A 23568-nucleotide genomic window follows, 5' to 3' on the forward strand; every position below is an offset into this window, starting at 1 on the left:
AATTTAATGCTAATTTAAGCCAAAGTAGAGAAAATCATTTTCGATCGTCTCTTTTACGAAAATACGTGTACGTATAAAAACTTACAAAATGTATATTGTTATTGTTATCATTAATTTCACATATTCCAGTTACTTTTTTTAACAATAATAAGACAATTAATAAATTGTTATTACTAACGAATACAATTTCAATAACGAACAAAAATTTCAATAATGAATAAGAAATTAATCACGAAGTAAATAAATTTTCCTAATGAATATTTTCATTTATTTAAAAATGTTTTACAATAAAATAGTAAATAATTTGTTTCTCTGTACGTTCTTAGATTATTATTACAAAAGAAAGAAGAAGAATATGTGACAATAAAACGTTAATAGAGCAGAGAACTGTAAAGAAAAACGTGTACTTTGTATTTTTAGCAATACCCGTACAAGGAACAAGGCCTGCAATTAATGTTTATCGAACCATGTTTCGTAATGTTCAATTGGAAGCATATTCTATTTATGTAAATAGTGTTTTATTTCAAATATTTTAATATGTAAAATTAAAAATTTATATAAAATATTTTGTTCCTTCAACATCTAATAATAGTCCACGTTACAAAGTAGTATTGTCTTAACAACTGTACGATTTTTCATACGGGTCTAAATATACACAATGTCTCAAGAGTATAAAAATATCCTCAATGTTGCTTGATACCAGAGAGAAGATATAACATGGTTTTATCTCTGCCGTTAATAAAAATAATCCAATATTGATAGAAACCTTAGATAAGATGAAAATTAAATTTAATGGTGTGACTATAAATTCCTTGGCAAGTTCGCATGTAATTAAAATAACAATACATTTTAAAAATAAAAATTTAATTTCAATATTAGATATAAAAATAGCTTCTTGATTCACTTTTGACACCGATGATATTGCGAAACTCTAAAGATTTTTAAGTGTCACCCACGACCACTAAAAAAAAATAACAAATCATTATCGAAGTATTTCATTTGATTTTCAATATCTTTTCGGTTGTAACGGAATACAAGAAATTATCGATAATAAAATATTTTTGTTGAAATAGCATTTAATATAAAAAAGGCCATAAAGTTCCGTATTCCATACCCTTTGAATACACCGATTTTATCATTTGATTTCACGAGTTGTTTCGACCTATATACACTTTTACAAGACAATCGGAACAAGCCAAATTCTTGGCAATTACGAATGTTTAAACCACCGACACGTGGAAGATCGTAAACGTTTATTGTGCCTGTAATATTTGATTTTTAAACCGGATCAATGAATATTTGCCCTCTTTTCAGGCAGGTAGTATAATAGATCATACAACTTGCGCGACAGACTATCAAAATGACCAAAAATATAATCGTGAGAGACCTGTCACCGTCGTACAAAAATGATTATCTTGTTGACCTTTCTCGAATGAATCCGCCTTTATCCTAACCTTCTTTCCAAATATATTGCCACGAAAATTAACTTTTACACAACCTAGCAATTTCTGTAGCCGTTGCCCAATACTTGCGAAATTGGGTCTAACAATCTACCAGCGGTTGTATGAAATCTTTATTCCGAAACCTATCAAACAAGACGACCTTCATAAAATATTTCAGGAGCTCGTTGAAGCAGCTGCAGCCAGTGTGGATATTTCGTATTACTCATAGGAATGCAACTATGTATAATAATAATACATCCTGAAGCGTTTATTCCGCATAAGTGTTTCAGAGAATCGATCCAATAAGCTTTACTTAAAATGTGTGTAAGGATTTTTAATTAATCGTTACGGTCAGAGTAATAAGAGAAGAACAATTTCATTTCGTAGATGGGCACGATGCTTTAACGAAGAATTCATTTGGAGGGTATATTTGTCGAAAAAATTAATCAAACGAATATGTAAACAATTTAAAAAAAATTATTACTAGGAATTGTAATACATGTATACGGTCCAAGTTCGGAAACCTAAAAAAAGAATATAAAAATAAAAATTAAATGCATGATCGGTGAATTAAAATAAGTAAAATCATATGTAAATGACGATAATTCGTAAAACACTTATTCTTACCTGAGTAGAATTTGTGCAAGTTGTTAGAGTTAGAATTCAAGAGACGTAGATATTACCACACTCATTGTACGAAGGTCGATATGAAAAATGTGCGTGTTATAATTTAGAATTTCTATTTTGTCGAAAATTATTATCTATGTCTGCTCATATTTCACCCATAAAAGTTTATGTAGATTCGAAATAATTTTGAATGTTTACCGTCAATATAATATAACACTCGTGTAATTATCTGTCTATAGAACAAAGAAACTTGGTAATTACTTAGGCAAATCAAAGCTTCGAATAATACCCTTCAATTTAATACTCAGATGTTGATTTTTGCCTTTTTATCTAATGTTAATCTTTACGACATTAATCAATTTTAATTTCTTATTTCGCGTAACACGTTTAACGTACACCGTGACCTGTTACTTATTCAATTTTAATTTTCGATATCAAAGTTCATATCTCTAGACTATATATTATTCTATTTTATTCAATTCTAAAAATGACCTACATCGGGTCGAAAGCATTCGATAATTTGTTCGATGCTCGTAATCTTAACATTGAAGATTATTATCCGCGAAACTTCGTCGATTGTTTATTGTCCGAAGTTACGAATGATGTCACTAACGATCATAAGTGTTTAATAATCTTGCTACGAATCAATTACATATCGTGTCTGATCTATAAAACAAAGAACCATTTATTGTGTTATCTTAGATTTGATACTACCCATTTTTTAAAGAGCCCTCAAACAAGAAAAGTTAATATATCGAACAAGTTCGGAAAGTTTATTATTATTAAAAATAAATCGATCGAAAATTATCGTTCGAAAGATTAAAAATGCCATCGTACACATTTCGCTCCATTGTTACAATTTCTATCCGCGTGTAGTGTACAGAAATTCGTCTATTGTTGCGTAGTTGAGAAACAAATCGTTGAAAAAAAAAAAAAAAAATGCGAAATGTGTAACACGTAACGTTCGGCAGCGACTTCTTGACAGTAATCGGTATCTCGTTCACAAAAAACAGGATACCATTAGGTATTGATGCAATAATGCCGAACACGGCGATTGGGTAATGGAGCTCCGTAAATCCGTATTCGATGGAGAAAATCACCTAGCGGAAGAGAGTCTTGCGAAACGGAAGCTGACACATCCAGTACAAGTCACCGCTCACGTCTCGCGAACTTCCTGAATATGAGGCTACCGTGATGTCGCTACAAATTAAAAAGGACCGAGATAAAAAAAAAAAAAAAAGAAAAAAAAAAGAAAAGAGAGAACGAGTCAAAATTCATTACACGGTTCACAAAAATGTACCGTGGCGCGTTTACATTGTTAACGAGCGATTCGATCGTCCTTTCGATCCGTTGTTTCCACGTCCGCGGAATATTCGAGACGTGACTCGTTCGTCGGGACGACCGTGTTGGCAATTTATTGTTGCAACAGACCGAGCCTCAAAATCCGATACGCGAGCCGAGAGATAATAAATAAAGTATTAAACGATGCAACGGAGCTGCACGTCGATCACAGAATCATAAAATGCGAATACGGATCCGATTATTTCATAGGGACGCGTATCGGGTGGTGATCGTTGCTAATGTGTACTTGGAAGCATTCCGTGTTTTCACGAAGACACGATTTTTTTCCCTCGACTTGTTCCTCCGGATGGTTTCCAAACGAAAACTCGCCACGATAAACAAAAACGAAGTTATCGAACCGCCACCGCCGATGCCGGAATACAAATGAAGTTTTCAAAGTCCACGGTGTCGGTTTTCACGCAACGCGAATTTCGTGACACGTTACCGGATAGACCCGGTGCGTATATGTGAGTCATCGGAAAACACTAGAGAGATACACCTCCCCTTCGATGACTTTCACAATACCGCTTTCAGGCTGGCCATCGCGAGCTTCTTCGCTCGCTATGAAATTTGTGAAGGAGTCGATAGGCTATCGCGAAATAAAAGCGGTGGACTCTTATTTAACATAGCCGACAGGCCGACAGTGCTCAGTCGACCACCGACCGTAACAGAGTATTCGCATTTCAAAGACAGCGTATCGGGGATCAGTGACGGGTAGTGTTCAGAAGTTCCACGCCGTATGAAAAGTGATAGCTGCTTTCGATCATGACTCTCTTGATCTTCACGGTTGGACCGCTTTTACTGTCGAGTAAGTTTCTTTGTTTTCTTTTCCACTTGGATTTCAAGCTCGATTTCGAACAACGTCTCGCATGTTTTTGGCGCCCTACGCGGTGCAACGGTGTTCATCGTCGGGACGTCCCTGAAACTTATTTCAACGAAACGAATTTCGGTATATATCGTATTTTTATCGTATCGTCCCAAGGTGAATCGTGACGCGAATATTCGAGAAAATAATTCTCGTTCAATTCTCGTTACAATTGCGAACGAGAGGTAATGCGAATTTCACGATTTTTGGAACACTTCGAGCGTTCGTTCGAACGTGACGTTTTTTTGAATTATTGTTTTGGCGGTAGGGCGCGAATTTTGAGCCGGTGACTCGATTCGTTGCTCGATTCCGATTGGCCGAAAAGGATACGATCGATTACGATACAGTGTATATTTCCGATAACCGTTATTACCATGCACGCTCGTGAGTTAATAACGCTTATTATTAATATCACGGAACTGCTTAAAATTCATGGAGAGATCGTCGACGTGGTCGATGCATATACAACTCGGTCACCCCTTGCATTGTAGAACCGGTATGTAAACGACAATTAGAACATTGTCGAAGATTTCCATTTACGGTAGAAACGCGTACGCGTAGCGAGAAACTGAAATTGTTACATAAAATTTGCGAAATGGAAAAACTGGGCACCGCTAACAGAGTGCATTTGTCGTTACCGTGGATACTGTGATAAATGTAATAGGAAGGAACTGCATAATTTACCAACTTGAGTCCTCTTCGGTGTATCGAAATTGTTTAAACCTAGAAAATAAACGTACAAACATGTAAACATATAAAGTTCAAATTATATTTGTTACATTTGTTTCGAATACGACACGTGTGGTATCACCGTAAATAAAAATGAAATTCAATCATTGACGAATGTAAAATCGTTAAACGGTATTATTAATCTAGTTTTAAACAAGCTTACTTAAAGCTTACATTGTTTCCTTTTATGAACTATATAATTTTACTGGGTTTTTTTCTTTCAAACGATAACTCGAAAAATATGCAAAAACACGTGTTCAAGACCGCACTATCGGTCTCAATTTGCATTACGTTGATATTACTTTTTACGGAAACCCATGTAAAATTTATATTCCAGTTTTCGCGCGCAGTTACGTCGCGCAATTATTTCGCGCAATATTTCACAAATATTTTCGTATCACGATTTAGTATTAAATCGATACTCCAATACCATTTCGACTCGCTCTAGACCAATCGTTTGTATTTTCTGTTGCGCTGAAATTAGAAAGTGTAAAACATTATGAAATTATTAACATACTTTTACTTTTACTTCAATATCATTTTCACTCGCTGCGAACCAATCTCGTTCGTATTTTCTATCGCATTGAAATTAAAAAATCGAAAACCTCGCGAAGACCAATATATACTAAGGTTAAATAGATCTTCGCATACAAAGGTGCGCCTATATCGATCAACCAATCCACACTGGCGTACCCTGTGAAATAAGAATAACAATTCCTATTTTTGTTCCGCAAACGCATACGCGATTTCACTTCGCGTTTAGAATACCTAGAAAATTTTCAAAAGAAATTTCAAATTTCTGTCCAACGAACTGCGTCCAACTATTCCCCCAAGTACAAACATTGATTATTCGGTGGACAGATTACGTTAGATTAATTACACTAATGTATCCGTGGAGGGCAAATCTAATCAGCTTTCGACAACAGTGTCACAAATGTGAACCTTACGTAACGAGCGTTGCACGTGTCTACGCGAATGTACGGGGATCGAGCACCCAATTCGATATACGTTAATAAATCTTACCACGGTATAAATAAGTTTTGGCCGTTCGGTAAGGATGATCGCATTTACGTAACGTTTACGCGCGAATTTCAACGCGCGTCGCTTCGAAGTATGCTTTCTTCTTCTGATTGGTGACACGAAGAGGAGACGGGGCGTTTCGGTACCCCATGGAACAAGATGATCGCATCTAAACCAACGATTAGAATAAAATGAGATAATACGATCTTCCTCGAGCAAGGTTGAGGTTAATTAACGCAATTTACCAGTTAAGAAATCGAAACTGTCCGCCGCCCGTTTTTGTCGGTGCCTCCAGGCGGTCGTATTTCTCTGCTCGCTCGGTTCGCGAAAATTGCTCTCGAATTGAAGTCCACGTTCCCGATACTTGCACGCGGTGCACGCGGTGCACGCGGTGCACGCGGTGCACGCGGCTGCGAATGGATGCATTTATCTCTGTTGGCTTAACCCCTTCGTTCACAGTGTCGCGCGAGGCGAAGAAAATTGAGCCAAATGCAAGAACCACGGACGAATCTTGTCCACATTTGTACGTTTAAATAAAATTTCTTGAAAATATTGAAAAAGAAACTCTTGCGTAATATCTACGAAAAGAAAATTCAACGTTCGCGCGGACAGCGAGTTGGCTTGAATCGCAGACCGAGGGGTTGAAATACTTTTTGGATTTGTGTTTTTTGGAACAGTACAACGTTCTGGAATTTCACGACCATCGATGGTGCAACAATAACGTGACGTAAGGAAGCGGTGAACTATGTTAGCCTCGTGGTTACCGTAAAGCTTCGCGTGGCTTCTCGAATCCTACGCGCGACATTTCCTGTATTCCCATTTACTGATAAATATCACGCCACGAACATTGGGTTTTTGCGCCGGATAAGCACATCGTCGTGCACTTTGCACCAGAAGTGAACAATAACGTTCACGGTGCATCGTGTTCAACGTTTCGCTTTTCTCGATAGAGCAGACCCTATTGGAAATTGCATTTTAAATGTAATGCAATTTACTAATTGCACGCCGAGCGTATAAATTGCATCGTTGCAAGGAGTTTGTTTAATCTCCTCGAGGATAAGCGAGTGTTCGATATTTGTATTATTTTTAATTTATCGCGAAATAATGGTAACTGGTACGGCTGGAAAGAGATATTCGTAAGCGAATTTTCTAGTGACGTAACGGAGTAACATTGCCGGAACAAGTAATTCCTTCGTGAAGAGGTTAATTAGATTCCACGAATCTTGAATTAGAGTTTTATTTTATATTTTTGATTATTTTCTCGAAAAAGTCTCGTAATTAGGTTCGAACCATTGGATCGGTAAATGTATATACGATCGTGTGGTCTTGACGATTAATTCTTGTGACGCTTATTTTCATTCGGTAGATAAAAAGCAAATATTGGACACGCGTTTGTACCGAGAATCCCTGAAATAAGTGGTCAAATATTGGGAATATATTTTACTCATTGTAGTGGTAAAAATAGACAAATTTACCAAGAAGTGTTTTCTTTTCGAGTTATAGCCTGTCACAATTGTACGTTAGAGGAAGTGGAGTCTTCAATTTGACCGATAATATCATTCTTATTATTATTCGGTATTTAACGATGGCGATGAAATATTCCATTACGCAGGTTGAACAATATCGAATAACCCTCGCATTCTTGACGGTTTATTTAAATGCTGGAATTGTTTCGATAATGTACAATTTTTAAATCTAGTAACTTGGGAAAGGTAACATTTGTTTCTATGCGATATTTTTTACCATTATAGATAGTAAGATATACTTAAGCTTGGACAATTACTTTGAAACACTTCGTAGATACTTAGCTTTTATGCAACACGGTGTTCGTACAATTTAATGAAAATGAGATGAGTGCAATAACCCACCTTCGATCAAGTGAAAGGAGGAATATTGTTAACTTATCCAACACCTTATAACTTTTATTAATAAAATGATACCCACTTTCAGTAACGTCAAAAAAAAAAAAAAAAAAAAAAAAAAAAAAAACAAAACAATTTTTTCATTAGACTTTTACCAATTATTTGTTGAACAGTCGTAAAAACGTTTTACTCCCCAAATTTCAGGAGTAAAGAATATATCATACTTCGACACTAAACTAAAATTATAATACACTTGGAAACACTTATATTATTTTTACACGAGTGTTCAACTTTATGACTAATAAGTAAATAATCGTTCAAAGGTATCCAACGAAGAAATTGCTCTTTTTATTATTTATAGTTAAGCACTACATGGGAATAATTATGTAATGTCAAAAAAATAAAAGAAGATCAAGTATAGTCACGATTTACAACATTCGAAATGTGTAAAATTTGTTTCCAGACTTTTCAAAAGAATCGCTATCTTTCGACAGGACAAAGTCTTCGAATGCACTTTCCGGTGCACTTTCATTGCTAAAGATTTTTCCCAGCCAAAAAGCGATCTAAATGTTCAAAGATACAATGAAACTTTTCCCATTGTTGGCATTAACGCTGACTTTCGACTGGAAAAGAAAACGAGGGAAAACAAATGAACGGTGAGACAAAGAGACACTACGATTAGACGACCAATTCATCGTCAGAAGGAGATGTATTCTTCAAGGAAACATTATGTGCAATTTCGCGTCGGAAGGACGTCCGCAGGACAAACGGAGTAAAGAATCGCGGCAGTAGACCGCTCCCGCTTCATTATCGCAGCGGTTACGTGCTCCGGAAAGATATGCGATGTCTATAAACATTTTGCACAATTTGCTGCATGCCACGTGTTGCGCAATCCATATACGGGGGGAAAAAATCGCGCCAAAACCGAGTAGTGCTCGCGTGGAGGGCGTACCATTGGCTGGAACGGGCGATCGAATCAATTCGTATACGAAACGCCGTTACACGAAAATTTCGTTGGAATCGCGCGAGATTACCGCGCGTGCGCAGTACGGGGCGCGCTCGATTCTTTCGGAGCACCGTAATTTCAATACTGTCAGGGTCTCGCGGTACCGATCCGTTGGTCTACGACCATCGAAGATTAATACTGGACTACCAACCGGTCAAAACAATTGATTGCAATTACCTTTACGAATAAATTTACTTCAAATCCCAAAGCGCGTTTCCCGAAGACACTGTAACTTTTTCTAATCTATACGCGTGACCAATTTTATACATTTCTCTTTTTCCCTCGTCCATCGGTTTTCCCGAAATATTAGGTTGTTCGAAAAGTCATTTCGTTTCTTTTTTTTTTTTTTTTGGTGAAAATGAAACACGATTTTTTTAGAGCGTATAAACATTTGATTGAGTTATACATTCTCCATTTTGAAACGATTTTCCGAACAACCCAATAGTTTCAATCGTTTTTATGAATAAATTTACTTTAAATTCCAAAGCGTGTTTCCCGAAGACATTGTGATTTTTTCTATTTCATAGACGCGACCAAATTTCTTTTTCTTCGCGTAATTGCTTTTCTTGAAATAGATACGAAGTGTATACTTCAATATATACGGTGGTTCTAGTGTTAACGAGTGTCAAAGTCTGAAATCGTACGGTGTGCAACGGATTTACGACGCGCAACAAATGGCCCACACGTGTAATCGCTAATGCGTTACGAGTACCTTTTTGCACCGCATTAGCGTCAATACGGTGTACGCGAAACGTTGTAAATGCAGTATAGGGTATTTCAGGACGAGGATACGGAGCATTGATAAATCACAGGGAGCGGTCGTTTTGAGTAAGCAACGGTTGTATGAGCACTGGCGATATTTTAAATATTTACTTACAGTCGATGAGAGAGTCTACACACGCCTTATGAATTGCAACATTATGATCGATATAGAAGCGATAGAGCTGTAGGTAATACGTTGTTGGAGATTACAAAGGCTGGATATACTGTGAGAAAGTAAGTTGTTTTGGACGGTAGTAAAATACTGGCAAAATTGTAGCTATACCAAAACGTGGAAAAATTGTATTTGTCGTTACATATTTTGATAGTTTCCTGATGTATTATCGTTTGGTTAATTTTAGCCACCTCGAGACAAGTTTCTTTTTTTGCTAAATAATTATTATTCGAACGAAACGAGATAATACCAAGTGTTTGTGTTGAAAAAGAATTCTATTCTCGGAGAAGGTGATAAATAGTAAATAAATTAACCGGGTAACTTCGCGATAATATTAAGAAAATGTTCAAATAAGACGTTTCTCGTTCAAAATGATCAAACCAATTATGCAAAATTTCACACTTATTCCGAGACACCTTATATACATCTGGACGTGTAACTTAACTCCTGCCTTTGTAAATAATAAATGAAACTGTATACTGCCACTAGATGATGAAAGCAGCATTCGAAGAACGAATACTGTTCTTCGGAAGTAACTTCATTCTTCGCTCTTTCGTAAATCAAACAAATGAGTTTAGAATTTAACCGAATTAAAAATAAAAATTCCAAAAATGCGAACAAATTTGAAAATATTAAAAAAAGTCGCGGCAGAGAAATGTGCACGAAAGAGAAAAATATACCTACTTATTTCGAATTCTATATTCTTTGCATCGTAATCAAATGTTCTTCGAGATAAAAAAATTCCCAAAACTTTACAACTGAAATTTTTCAACAAAGCACCCATAAATCTAACCCTCTCTAATGTAAGTAGTTTAAAACTACGATCAATTGTAAAATCTATTTAAATGAACGATCAACGATCCAGAAATGTCGAAGCTCGACGTTTGTTTAAACAAGTTTTACGTCAACGGGAAAAATGGTTCCTCGAGTCAAAATCCTCCCGTCATTAAAACTAATCGCTCAACCTGTACAACGAGAGACAATTATTGGGCCATAAAAGATACCAAAAGGTCATCAAACTCTGCTTGCGCAACTGTAAAGTCATCACAAACCTGAAACGTATAATTTCTTGGAACTACACCCGAACTATGTACACAGCAACACAGCGGTAGAAATAATGGACGATCATCGACTCAAATGACTTCGTCATACAACATCCAACCGGGATATTCGATACTTGGAAAAAGGAACACCGGAACGGTACACGCGTACGGACGAGAAAAATATTCCTACATCGAATACTTACACGTGTCCCTTCATCCTTGATGGTTCGTGCATTATACCTGGCCAGGAACTGGACTTTGTCGTACTGTGTAATGGCGCACTAAAGACCGTGCGTTTCAAGTACCCGCCGTGAATAAAGAAATTCGTAATATGGTACCCGGATCGTTTTGCGGCGCACGTGCCCTCGTTCTGATCGTCATCCTTGGAGACCACGATGTAAACTGTACGAGCGTTCGTCGTGTATTTGCGACGATAAGCGTTTCGTGGTACGTTTAAAGGACAACCATGACGTCAGACGTTCATCGCGGCGATATTTGGTTTAAATTCTCTGTTTACGGTCCTCGAAACACCGCTGAAAGGACCACCTACTGGGCCTAACCCGTTCGCCTGGAAATAATGTTTCTGTCCTAAGCAAATCGTCGTCATTCGGCGCACGTGTCGAGCATATGCGTAGGACCTGGTGAGCACGGACACGCGCGATTTATCTTCGTAGATAGAGGAAGGGAACTTACCATGCTGACTCATTAACCGGTAATCGTGAAGCGTCTTTACTGTGCGTAAGGAAGTGGTCAGTTTCGTTTTCCTACTGGACACCACAGATTTATCACTGGATCATGAATTATCCATACTGTGACGTTTGACCAATTACAGCAATTGTTCACGGTATTCCGACAGCGTTGAGTCTTCTTTTTTTTCTGGCAAAGCTTCGAATTTCAATACTTTTTCGCTGCTGTTTGTAACCTGCCTTCAGTTTATCGGGATCTACAATTTCAATGGATTGTATATATTAGTACATACTTGATGTGTGATTTAAATATATAGATATATGTATAAATATATCAATGTGTAATTATGTATATTATACATGTAATGTACAATTTCAATGTATTGTCCAAAGTAACAAATATATGATTTAAGTATTTACATTTATATAATATGTAGTTTCCATATATTGGACAAAACATTTGTATAGATTTATATAATATATATTTATATAATATGTATTTGTATACATTTGTATAATATGTATTTGTACACATTTATATAATATAACATGTAGTTTCAATATATTCGACAAAACAACTTACAATGTAAATATACACAATTATATGTTTTCGATCTTATTAGTATATTTTAAATTATTACTTTATTGGTGTTAGTATTACAATTAGTACGTTTTTAATCGTATTAAATCCGAGTTTAATAACAGTAAAAATATACCATTATTATTTTAGTAATATTAATCATTTCTTTTTCGGAAAAAACATTAAATTTAAATATACTTTCGCAGCTGGAAAGTTTTTAATTCGCGAATACTATCACTATTGAAATTAACACCAATAATTATGGCCAATAGCATTTTCTGTTTTTCGTTCATTAACACACGAATAAAAACATTAATATTGTGAACATTTTCGATCTAAAAAGGTCATCTTTAGACAATCACTTGTCTTTTTGTATAATTGACCTATTTTTGTACAAGTAACCACTACTATTGTTTGTCATTTACTACGTTTTGCAAATTTATAATTTTTCTCTAACGCGAACAACTAATGTGCGATATTATCTTGTTACGTTTTCATTTCTTAAAGGTCAATTCAAATCAAACAAGTACTTTAGCAGGGTATACCCGTATTAAATTGGTGTATGTGCATTTGTGTGACTGACTGTAGGTATGTAGTAAGAATGCTATAAACTTTCGTTACTGACATAAAAAAATTACCAACTTCATAGGAAATGACCTTTAAGAAATGAAAACGAAACATCAATTGCGTGCGTAAAAGTTACAAGGTTCAATATGAATACGTACAATTACATGTTTGCAATCTTATTCACATATTTTGTAGTATTAATTAGTACTGCTACTAAGTTATAATCGATGTGCTTTCAATCTTATTAAATACGTATTTAATGATATTAAAAATGTATAAAAATCACAGTACTTCTACAATGTTGAGTATTGTTTTTAAAAACTTGGAACTTTAATTTTTCACATAGGTATTTATAAATTTATAAACCTTTCATCCTCGTGGAATTTCATTCTTTTTTCTTGAATGTAATGATACTCGACACGATTTTTTTTTCAATGGAAAGATTTTATTTTATGAGTAATCAGATTTTAACTACACGAGAGAAGTGGGTCTTATTATCAGATCATCTGACTGTACACTCTCAAGGACCATCGTCTTTGTTGAAGTGAACAGAAGAATAATAAATAAAAAGAATAACGCGTTATGAAATCAACGATAACTATGTCCTCTTACAAACAAAATGAGATCAAGACGTGGAAAACAGATTAAGATTTGTTATTTCATAAGTAAATTTAGATCGCTTCAACATACCTCCCAACTTTTAATAAGAAAAACACTCTCTGCTTTGTCATCGATCTGCTCACAGTAATTAAAGATTCTGAAATCTAGAGAACGCGTCAGAAAACAGATACTGAAGAATGAATCAAACGTCAGGAATGAAATACTACACAATCAATAATATAAATTATTTCTTGAGTATCAACATCTAAATTGCTCGGTATCATAAAAAAAAATATTCGTCAAACGTTTCGATCCTGGTTCTGGTCTCGGTAAAAACAAGCAATAATCAAGAAAGTTGAATATGTGAGAAATTTTATATTCGTTAATTTATATTATATAACCAGAATTTTTATCTTTAAAAATTCTACATTTAACAATGTCTTTTTCTTTAGTTATTTTCTCTGTACAATGTTCTCAACTGTAACTAAAAATATATTCTTTTTAAGTTCTTCTGTTAAAAGTAATAAGAAAATCTTCGATCGGATTTTCTATTCCAGCACTATACGAATATATTACCGGATAGGACACGAAACCAAAGTCGAAACGTTTAATAAATGTTTCGCACTTCGTACACTATGAGCATCGTACGAGGTTTCGATAATGTGCACGTATTGCACGTAACAGTATTGTATACATACTTCATAACCGATTTTCGTGGATAAAAATACTTTCTCCTTATTGCGTGCATCCCGTTCACATTTTATTATTTACAAGAACGTCGTGTATCCATGTATTATTTAAAACTGTCGATAATCGATGCAGCAATGGAGGTAACGGTATGTAAAGACCGCAATCGAAATCGTGGTTACAAATCGATATTGTTCTTCGAAAGCCGACTTAAACTACGACAACAACCTCTAATAAGGAGGCTAGAATAATTCATCTGTGACGAGTTGAATGCAATGCCGCGGCCAGCTTGTATCTTTGAATCGACTTTCACTGGAGTGTCAAGAGACGCTTCTCGCGTAGCGTGAAACTATTGTTAGACCTATCATCGTATTTACAGCTTCGAGTGAACACAAGCATTGTTCATGTCCCCGTCGTAATTTTCGTTCCACGTTTAATTTAATTGTCTTCCACCTTAACGAACGTTAACTTCGTCAACGGTTCCTGAGAATTCTTTTCCTTCTTCTTTTTTTTTTTTTTCTTGTTTTCTTTATCTCGTGTTACCCGTGCTTTTCATAATCGCTCAGGATTCAATTGCGACAGGATAATGAGATTCACACGATTCCGCGGTAAATTACACGTGGACACACGGTTAATTAGTAAGAGGATTTCGATTCAACGGGAAAATTTATAGAACGCGCGATAATGCGCAAAGTTGCCCGGTATCGTAAATTTGTTTGCTTTTCTTTCAGGTTTCGTCCTCGGCAATTTTAGCTACAACGGAGATAACGGTGAGTGAATCACGAATCTTCGTGCAGTTACTAAATTACCCGAACGTATTTGCGGGAATCGATTTATCCTGAAATTGCAAAAACTAGTTTGTAATCTCAAACGCGGTCGATTCGTTATACGTATACAGGGTGTTTCCGAGCGAAACGTTCGAGCTTCACCAATACGCTCCACGGACGAAGAACTTTCACATGGGTTCGCAGAAACTTTATTAGAAAGTTATAACAAAAGAGTAAAATGTAATTTGTCAACGATGACAGGCTTATATCGATAAGAATGGCCGACGTTTCGAAATGGAACACGGGTAGTGATTAATAGAACTTATATTGATCATCTTCAACGACAAATAATGAACACAATTCGCGTAAACAAATTAGAGAAATATCGTCGACGCGCTCGTAATGTAACAATAACGACCCTGTTTTCGTTTAAACTTTCTTATCGTTTCTTTGATCGATTAATTTGGAAGCACCCTGTATGTTAATTTTAATGCCTATTCCTTGAATGTTACTGGACTCGTTGTTATACTTTTTTCCCCTAGTAATTCACAAAACATTTTTTCAAGAAATATATAGCAAAATGGTTCTGTTTCAATAATGTATACACCAGTTGGCAATTATTCACGATACTGACGATCTTATCGATTTCAATTACCTAAAATTATGTTAAAGTACTAGTTTTAATGTTACGGGCATTAGAGAGGAGAAAAGTACACTAAATTCCGCTTTCAAGTGACAATTTTTACATCCGATTCAAGTAACAGACTACATATGTTTATATAATGCAAACGACCTCAATTTGAGAAAAAAAAAATTGCCTAGCTACACCGTTTTGCATTTGAAAACGAGATTTACTTTAATAGATTATTACAATTTATTTTGAAGTTATTATTTCCAAATGATTTTTAGACACATACCTAAACCAGATCATTACTTTTCGCTCTACAAAACTTATACACCTCTTCTCTTTAACACACTGTAAGACGATTAAAATCGACGAAGAGATTACTAATGTAAATAATTACTGTTATTATTAAACAAGATTTATGATTGTTCTGGAGCGAACTGTAACGACCTAAATTTCCCTTAGGTCTCGGAAAAGTATCAAAGAAGTATACATACTATAACCCAGTTTCCAGTAATTATATCTTGAAAACTAACAGTGAGCAACCATTATTTTTCGCTTTGAAATATTTAAAAATTTTTTAACACACTTTAAGGTTCATTGTAATTGGTAAGATCGTTGGTAAATAATTAAATTAATTATTAAATAAACGATTGTCTCGTTATATACCTTCTTGAGGTCTTCTGTGATAAGAAAAGACTTTTCAGAAGAATTCTGTTGAAAAACTATTTATGAATTTTTCTTTGTAGGACCAGCGCATTGGGGTAACCAGTTTAAACAATGTTTGGGGAAATACCAGTCCCCCATTGACATATCAATGAAAGATGTCACAGTCGCCACCTATCCACCTCTAGAATTTTCTAATATCCAGAGTCCTCACAAGGCTAATATGACAAACAATGGGCACACAGGTACGAGTTGGCAAGGTTAAAATATTGACACGCACAAGCATGACAGCGATTGTCGCGTTTGTGAAAATGTAAGGTCAGGCGCAATTGCATTCGTGAAATGAACAAAATGATAATTTTTCAAAACGTACGATCTTTGCAACGAACAATCTATCCGTTGGATCAAGACTAATGACAAATTGTCTTTTTGGTAAAAGTTTGCAAATGGAGTTAAACGATAACCGTGATATATGAAACAAATATATCCGCGCCGGATATTGGATGAGTCAACAACGATTGCCATTTGTCATAACTTGTTATTTATTGATTTTAGAAAATACTGTTTTGTCAACTTGAATTTTTAAAAATTTAAGTATTTTTTTTGCCAATACTGTGTATAAATGAGAAAACATGTTCAATGGTCTGTAACGAAGTGACCGTAAATTAACTTCGATAAACTACAATGAACGATAAACACAGGAAGTTAACCACTTGCAGATTGTTAATTTAAAAAAAAAAAAGAAATAATGCAAGAGTGCAGATCATTTTAAAGTCTATTTGTTACGGGTCATTCGATTTGTTTTTTTCATCGATTACAACGCAACTATTAAAAAATAAGGGTTGTCGTTAGAAAATTCACTATCACCTTAACAAGTCAAACACTTATGTTCGACGAACTTCATAGAATACAATACATATATGTGTTAAATACTAGTCAATTTATTCTAAATTCGTAGTAAGCAACAAGTTATTCGAAATAACAATTGCTGTTGATTCACCTGTATATATATTATATGTTTATACTACGAGTGGACGTTAAAATAACCAAGTAATCGAGAGTTTTAGCATAATTATCGCGAATAAATTAAAAGGTAGTTACTCATACGATTCAAGAAAAACGTCAAACGTCAGTACCTTTCCGTTTCAAAATATTGTCATGATACATTTACATAATATACTTTCAAGTTTTCGTAGTGTACGTTACCTGCGTCATTGTTAAATTATACAAAAGTGACTGCAATTTTCTTGTTTTTCTTTTTCTTTTTTTCGATAAAAGTAGATTACCAACAAACGTACTTCAAGTAAAACGAACGTTCCACGGAAGGAAATGGAAATGGTTTTATGCATGAGGTTTTCATGCTTTTCGCACCGGAGGAATTTAGAATTTTCAATCATTCCTTACGTTTCCGGGAAACTAACGAATTTTAAGGTCCAATTAGCCCATATTGGTATTAATCACATCAATTGTTTTAAGCGTACTTCACACGTGACTCTTATCCTTGAACAGCTGCAAATTAGCGATGATTATTGCACGTCGTAGACGTTGTCTCGTCGTAATTAAGATAAACCTTCGAGGAATTCTGTGTATTGGGAAAAAATGGCGTTTGATGAACGAGGCTGTTTGATAAATAAACAAAATTTAACAAATGTAATTCGTCCCTTTAGTGATGATAAATAGTATGGATTCTGATATGCCCATGGTATCGGGAGGACCTCTCAATGATACGTACGTTTTTCAACAATTGCATTTCCACTGGGGTGAAAACGATAAAATCGGCTCCGAGGATCTTATTAACAATCATTCGTTTTCGATGGAGCTTCACGCCGTTTTCTGGAAGAAATCGTACAACTCGTCGGAGGAGGCTATGAAACATTCTGACGGTCTCACCGTCTTAGCATATCTATATCAGGTAACAATAAAATTGAACACTGTCACAGGTCGTTATGTAAATATTCAAATCACTTGATACCAGTGTAAACTTTCAACTAACGATAAAAATAGCTTACCCTTGTGTTCGTGTATTTGAAAGTATGTCATTTTAAAAATAGTAGCACAGTACTTGGTCACCAAGAGCGTAAATAAACATTTTTAAATCCAACGTTCCGGCCCCCTCAAGGGTACGACTGAAACTACGAGATCAAAATTCAATTACATATTGGTAAGAGAAATGGGAAAGTGGGGAATAACAAATATTTTTTATACCACAATATGCTTAGAAAAATATAAATAATTGGGGTAACGTATGAGAACGTGTAAAGTGACGTTTTTATGCATTGATACAAGACCAAACTTGGTCAAATGTATAACGTTCTTTGACAATAAAGTTCAAAAGAATATTATAGTTTTGTTGTGAAGTTATGTATTTGTGGTATTATGAAATATGTATTTGAAAATATTCAGAGGATACAGACGCAAAAGAATAATGTGAGAAGAGGAATTTCCTTCTTCACGTTACGTCTTCTGTGCTTTTTTTATACATACTGCTCTGTATATATGAATGTACGTAGCTTACACGGTAAATCAGCAATGTTAATCACATTTGGCATGATATGTAAAACGCTTGTATAACATCTTTACAATGCTCTAATGTTTCTGAATACTTTGAATCTATTTTAAACTATTTTAGAAAACTTGAATAAATTTCAGGTAGAGCACGATTGTAACTGTACAAAAATAAATGAATGAAGAATAGGAAGATCTGTGTGTATTAGTGATCTTGTTTCGTAAAAATAGAAAGATTTATACAGGTTCCGTTTCGTACGATTATATTTCAGCAAATGTGTTTGATCGTGCTTGATGTTTGCTTAGAAATGAAAAACATAGCTTGGCTTTAGGTTCGCTGAAGTTTTGATGCTTATGAAGATCTTTCTTAGAAAAACATACATGTTACAGGCCAAGGATGAGCCGAATCCAATTTTTGATTCGATCGTGCCCCAAATACCAGAAATAGCAACAGTTGGCAGTTCAATATCAGTAAATGATCCTACTGTCTTGAACAAATTGATTGCACCTGATAGCATATCGATAGACAATTATTTCACGTACAGAGGATCGTTGACCACACCTCCTTGTCTCGAGATTGTTCAGTGGATCGACTTCACAGACCCGCAATCCTTATCCCATGAACAGGTATCTCGAAAGTTGTTAGATTTAATATACCTATAGAGTGTTCCTAAAATGTTGGCTTAAATTTTAACATTTATCGACTGTAAACATAAAAAAAGATACGAACATAATTTACAAACGCTATACTTTGGAGTTACGGTAATTCAAACTTGGACGTTAGAATACACGTCGTGGTAGGCTCGTAATTTCGTTTGAAGAATTGTTGAATATATTCGAATATTTCTGCAATAAAGGATTATAGTTTTCAATTGAAATATTTGTAAGAAGCATCATGTTATGTTTAACCAAGCAATTTAGAAACATTCTGTACCAAAATCTTTTGTGTTAAAGATACTTAACGAATTACCTAAGAACTTGTTTTAACTTTATAAAACTTTTTTCTTAGCAATTCAATTAATAAGAAGAATATTATCTGTATTTGCCTTATTTATTTTTCAGTTGGCAGCTTTCCGCGGTATTCAATCCCCAGATGGTTCAAATTTAACACATAATTTCCGCCCAGTGCAACCATTAGATGGTAGAATGATTTATCGTAACAGTATTGGTAGTACCATAGGGACATCCAAATCAACAAGTGCTTCGGTAACTCCTGGAACAACCATTAGTACAACCATTGCTACAACCGTTGCTACTACAGTCTCTGTAGAAAAAGTTAAAAATGTGTCTACAGTAACGGTTCCTACAACTACTTCAACCACAATGTCGCCGACTTTAATGAATAATAAAAACGGAAGTCAACATTCTGGACAAGAAAGAACGTGGATCATATCATGTTTGTATAGTTTCTGTGTTATTTTACAAATTTTATCACCTTTATAGTACTACTATACTTTGTGCATCAAATTATAATATGTTACATACATAATGCTTCAACCAATTGTAATTTATTTCATCATTAGAATGTTAAGCTAGTGCCAATTGAATTTTTTACTCTAAAAAATTCAAACATATTGACTTGTATTTGGAATTTTTTTTCTTACTCTCATGTAATTTATATTCTCTTCAACTTTTGTTACAGATATCACAATCATTTTTCAAATGATTGTCCTTCTGCCGTACCAATAATTCCGACTACACTAGAAGCTCTAGTCAATTAATTTTAACTATACATATAGACAATTTAAAGTAAGAAGTAAACAAGATTTAAGTGATTATTTACATAATACCTATCGTTAAAAAAGAGGTATTATTTGTATTTCCAAAGGCATTCGTATTTAAATAAAATGTCTATAGTGACATTTTATAGAATAAATATCACCTCAAGGTTATGCAATACTAGGATACATATAATAGTTAAAATCGAAACAAAACATTTTCATCATTATTGACTGTAATTTATGTACTACTAATAATTAAGTATACAAGTATTTTAGATATTGTATATACATACACTTCAGTAAAGAGTTGATTCTTACACTGAATGAGAATAAGGACCAGTGACGCAAGATTGTCAATTTACAGTCTTCGTTTCTTCACGATACGACATTTGAAGCAATAGAGTTATAAGTTCTAAAAAAATCAGGCCAGATGTTCTTTCGTAAATCATGAAAGTAAAATTATTCTATAAAATAGAACCTTTGATATTGGCATATGTCCATTTAACAGTTCCTATGGCTGCCATAATGATTTATTATATGCAATCACATAGCTTATAAGTTTTCTTCACAAATGTATATGTATATGTATATGAAATACATTAAACTGAAACAAATCATGATTTCCATTATAATAAATATAACTATTATAAATAATATTTTATTATTATTTTACATGTACAAAATTATTTAAATCTTATAGTACAAAAATTAATAGAGTACTATCAGGTAGGTGATTCCTCTTGTTCTCTAGTTGCCATATTCACTACAGCAGCCAAGTCATGCTGTCCTTGCTTGAGGCGATCTCTTATAAGTTCTGCTATTGCTTTCTGTGTTCTCCTTTCCAATTTTTCTAATTTTTTACCAACATCTCGTTTTAAATCCCAATCTGGTTTTCTAGGAGCTAGATTACTAATATCCTAAAAAATTAGAATAATGTAGACATCAAGTGATCAATTGATATTTCAATGATACAAACAACAACTTACAAGTTCTTCAATAACAACTTTGGTAGTTGCTGCACTTAACTGATCGTGTACTTCCGCTTCTACATTTCCCGGTTTCGCATCGTCTAATACTTTGCCTTTAAGACTTTCGTCTTGTGGTTTGTAACTTCGAAACTTTGGCCTGTTAAAATTACACAGATAAACGTCACCAAGTCATCTTCTTTGAGGTTAAGTTGAGAAATGTTTATAAAAAATACAAAAACTCACTTTGGCAATTTAGCACTAATTTCATTCTTGTTTTCCTTGTTATCTTCAGTTTTTCTTTTTAGAGCTTGTAAACGTTCTTTTCTTTTCAAAGCTTCTCCTTCTAACGAACCTATGTTATTATCTGCCATGTTTGTTTCAGCTTCACGTTGTACGTTATCGTAGAGTGCTGCAGATGGCGCCTCTACATTATTCAAACTTCCAATCCTCGCGGTAAATTTGAGTATTACAATATCATCATTATTAAAGAAGAATATAATTGAACACTACGAGATTATGTATAAAACTTTATATTAAAACGAAAATAAAAAACATTGTGATTACCTTTGAACAATAATATCTATAAGCTTGTTAGTGAATCCATTCAAATAGATACAGAAATATATTTGCAAATTTTGTGCATAATATTTTAATTTAATATAGTATAATAATGAAATTATTATTTTAATGACATTGAAAGGTTATTTTTCACCCTTTAAGGTCATAGTTCTTGGTAACTGTCGCAGGTTCGATCAAAATCCTGTTTGCGCAATACTTAATTTTACGCTACTATTTTTACAAAATTAGTTTAATACCGTTATTATTACTCAATACATCTAAACATCTGGAGATTCTTCACAAGTTAAAAGTAATTACGACTATTGATCAACTTGTTGCTGACTACAGTTTCCACATGACTATACAACAGCACCGGAAGAACGCGGTATCCATTCGACAATTCTCTAACGCTATGCTATACATGTGGATTTTAGAAAAACGAATGTTCTAACCGATAATTATCTTTAGAAGAAACCAAGAGAGCTGCACAAACAATTTACTGGTCCATTGAATTTTACGATGAACCGTGGTTGGCTCAGGCAGTTCAAAAATAGACGCGACACATGCTTTGGAAGCAATTGACAATAAATTGGCTATTAAAAAGTTTTTAACGATTTCTCTGAAATATTAGTCGAACACATCGATGAAGAACGTGTAACAATATTGATGAGCTAAACTTACTGTGAAAAGCAATCTTGCTCCCGCAAGGATCACTGGTCCACCTAGAAGACCAATGGGTGGAAGGTGAACAAATTGTTAAAGATGAAAAAAAATCGTATCACTGACATTCTGCCCCCATAGCACTAGCCTGCACAAACTGCCACCACCTGTCATTAACAAATACTACAACCCAAGTACACTGAAACACTGCAGACACAGCCTATCAATGGCGTACAAAAGCAAAAAAGCATCGTCCAATAATAATTGGACGAACGAAGACGTTTTCAGCTAGTGGTATACCGATCGTTTCAAGCTCACTGTAGAAGAGCATCGAGGGAATGTTTTGATGTTGTATCGGAGAAAAAGATTCCCAGTTTGAACTGATATTTTTGCCTCTTAATGCGATTTCGAGCCTTCAGCTGATGAACCAAAGTGTCGTTGCTAAGTGCACAGTCCTTTCGATGTGACGGAGTAATTTTACATTGATTACGATTTAGAAGACTGTCGTAGCGAGGTGACTGTATCAAGCATTGGAAACTAACTGAAGAAACGTATCGAGGGACCACCTGCTGAATGTCCTGAAACGCAAATTTCCACGGTTAATGTACAACGCGAGTAAACAAGATCGACCGTCGTAGAAGGTCAACGTTCAATAGGAATGAAAAACACGAGGCAAGCGTTTCGTGTGACGCAATAACAGATTTGATTTTGGAATGCGAGTAAACAGAATCGATCGTCGTAGAAGAGGAAGAAACCGCTACGCGACCTCGTAGTCGAATAAAGGAACAGGATATTGAACCTACTTTTTTAATCATTTGGCGTTGTCTAGGTGGAACCAGAATCCACAAAATTAAGCATTGTTATAAAGATGAAATTGCTATAAAGATGAAATTGCTATAAAGATGAAATTGCTATAAAGATGAAATTGCTGTAAAGATTTCTCAAAATAATAGTTGTTTGTTGCATATTATTTTGAGGACTATTTCTTTTGTCGTACTTGAAATAAAGAGATGACGAAATAACAGGGAGTGGTGGGAATAATTCCGCGACAATTATCGAGGTACTGGTACCTAATTTTACCATCATTGTAGTCGCAAGTGATAAATAAC

At 34.7% G+C, this 23568-nt stretch overlaps 2 protein-coding genes and 1 long non-coding RNA gene across 22 annotated transcripts; 1 reads left to right on the forward strand and 2 right to left on the reverse strand.

Moving 5' to 3' along the window:
• Nucleotides 1-307: 307 nt before the first annotated feature.
• On the reverse strand, nt 308-18368 carry LOC143150501 (uncharacterized). Of its 13 annotated transcripts, XR_012993077.1 has the most exons (9): nt 18057-18368; nt 16051-17978; nt 13393-14827; nt 11563-11812; nt 11073-11437; nt 6270-7685; nt 5179-6193; nt 4960-4998; nt 4755-4843 (listed from the first exon to the last, which is right to left on the reverse strand). It is a non-coding gene; the product is annotated as an uncharacterized LOC143150501 (long non-coding RNA). The 13 variants fall into 13 exon arrangements; XR_012993084.1 differs by lacking the exons at nt 5179-6193; nt 6270-7685 and adding an exon at nt 308-1966 and having other exon boundaries at nt 2070-4843; XR_012993074.1 differs by having other exon boundaries at nt 4701-6193; nt 6270-7431; nt 7500-7685.
• On the forward strand, nt 3953-20909 carry LOC143150498 (carbonic anhydrase 1). The gene is made up of 7 exons (XM_076318809.1): nt 3953-4218; nt 14721-14759; nt 16131-16292; nt 17715-17959; nt 18943-19179; nt 19615-19948; nt 20195-20909. The coding sequence occupies exons 1-7, from the start codon at nt 4176-4178 to the stop codon at nt 20239-20241; spliced, it is 1107 nt and encodes a 368-aa protein (XP_076174924.1). The 5' UTR covers nt 3953-4175; the 3' UTR covers nt 20242-20909.
• On the reverse strand, nt 20571-23023 carry LOC143150500 (coiled-coil domain-containing protein 12). Of its 8 annotated transcripts, none has more exons than XM_076318812.1 (5): nt 22760-23023; nt 21485-21650; nt 21260-21398; nt 20994-21190; nt 20571-20877 (listed from the first exon to the last, which is right to left on the reverse strand). In XM_076318812.1, the coding sequence occupies exons 1-4, from the start codon at nt 22788-22790 to the stop codon at nt 20996-20998; spliced, it is 531 nt and encodes a 176-aa protein (XP_076174927.1). In that variant the 5' UTR covers nt 22791-23023; the 3' UTR covers nt 20571-20877; nt 20994-20995. The 8 variants fall into 8 exon arrangements, with proteins under 8 accessions (XP_076174927.1, XP_076174926.1, XP_076174928.1 ...); XM_076318819.1 differs by lacking the exon at nt 20571-20877 and adding an exon at nt 22481-22521 and having other exon boundaries at nt 20901-21190; nt 22778-23021; XM_076318818.1 differs by lacking the exon at nt 20571-20877 and adding an exon at nt 22481-22521 and having other exon boundaries at nt 20901-21190; nt 22760-23021.
• Nucleotides 23024-23568: the final 545 nt, after the last annotated feature.

The sequence above is a fragment of the Ptiloglossa arizonensis genome, chromosome 8 (assembly GCF_051014685.1).
Source record: "Ptiloglossa arizonensis isolate GNS036 chromosome 8, iyPtiAriz1_principal, whole genome shotgun sequence".
Lineage (NCBI taxonomy): Eukaryota > Metazoa > Arthropoda > Insecta > Hymenoptera > Colletidae > Ptiloglossa > Ptiloglossa arizonensis.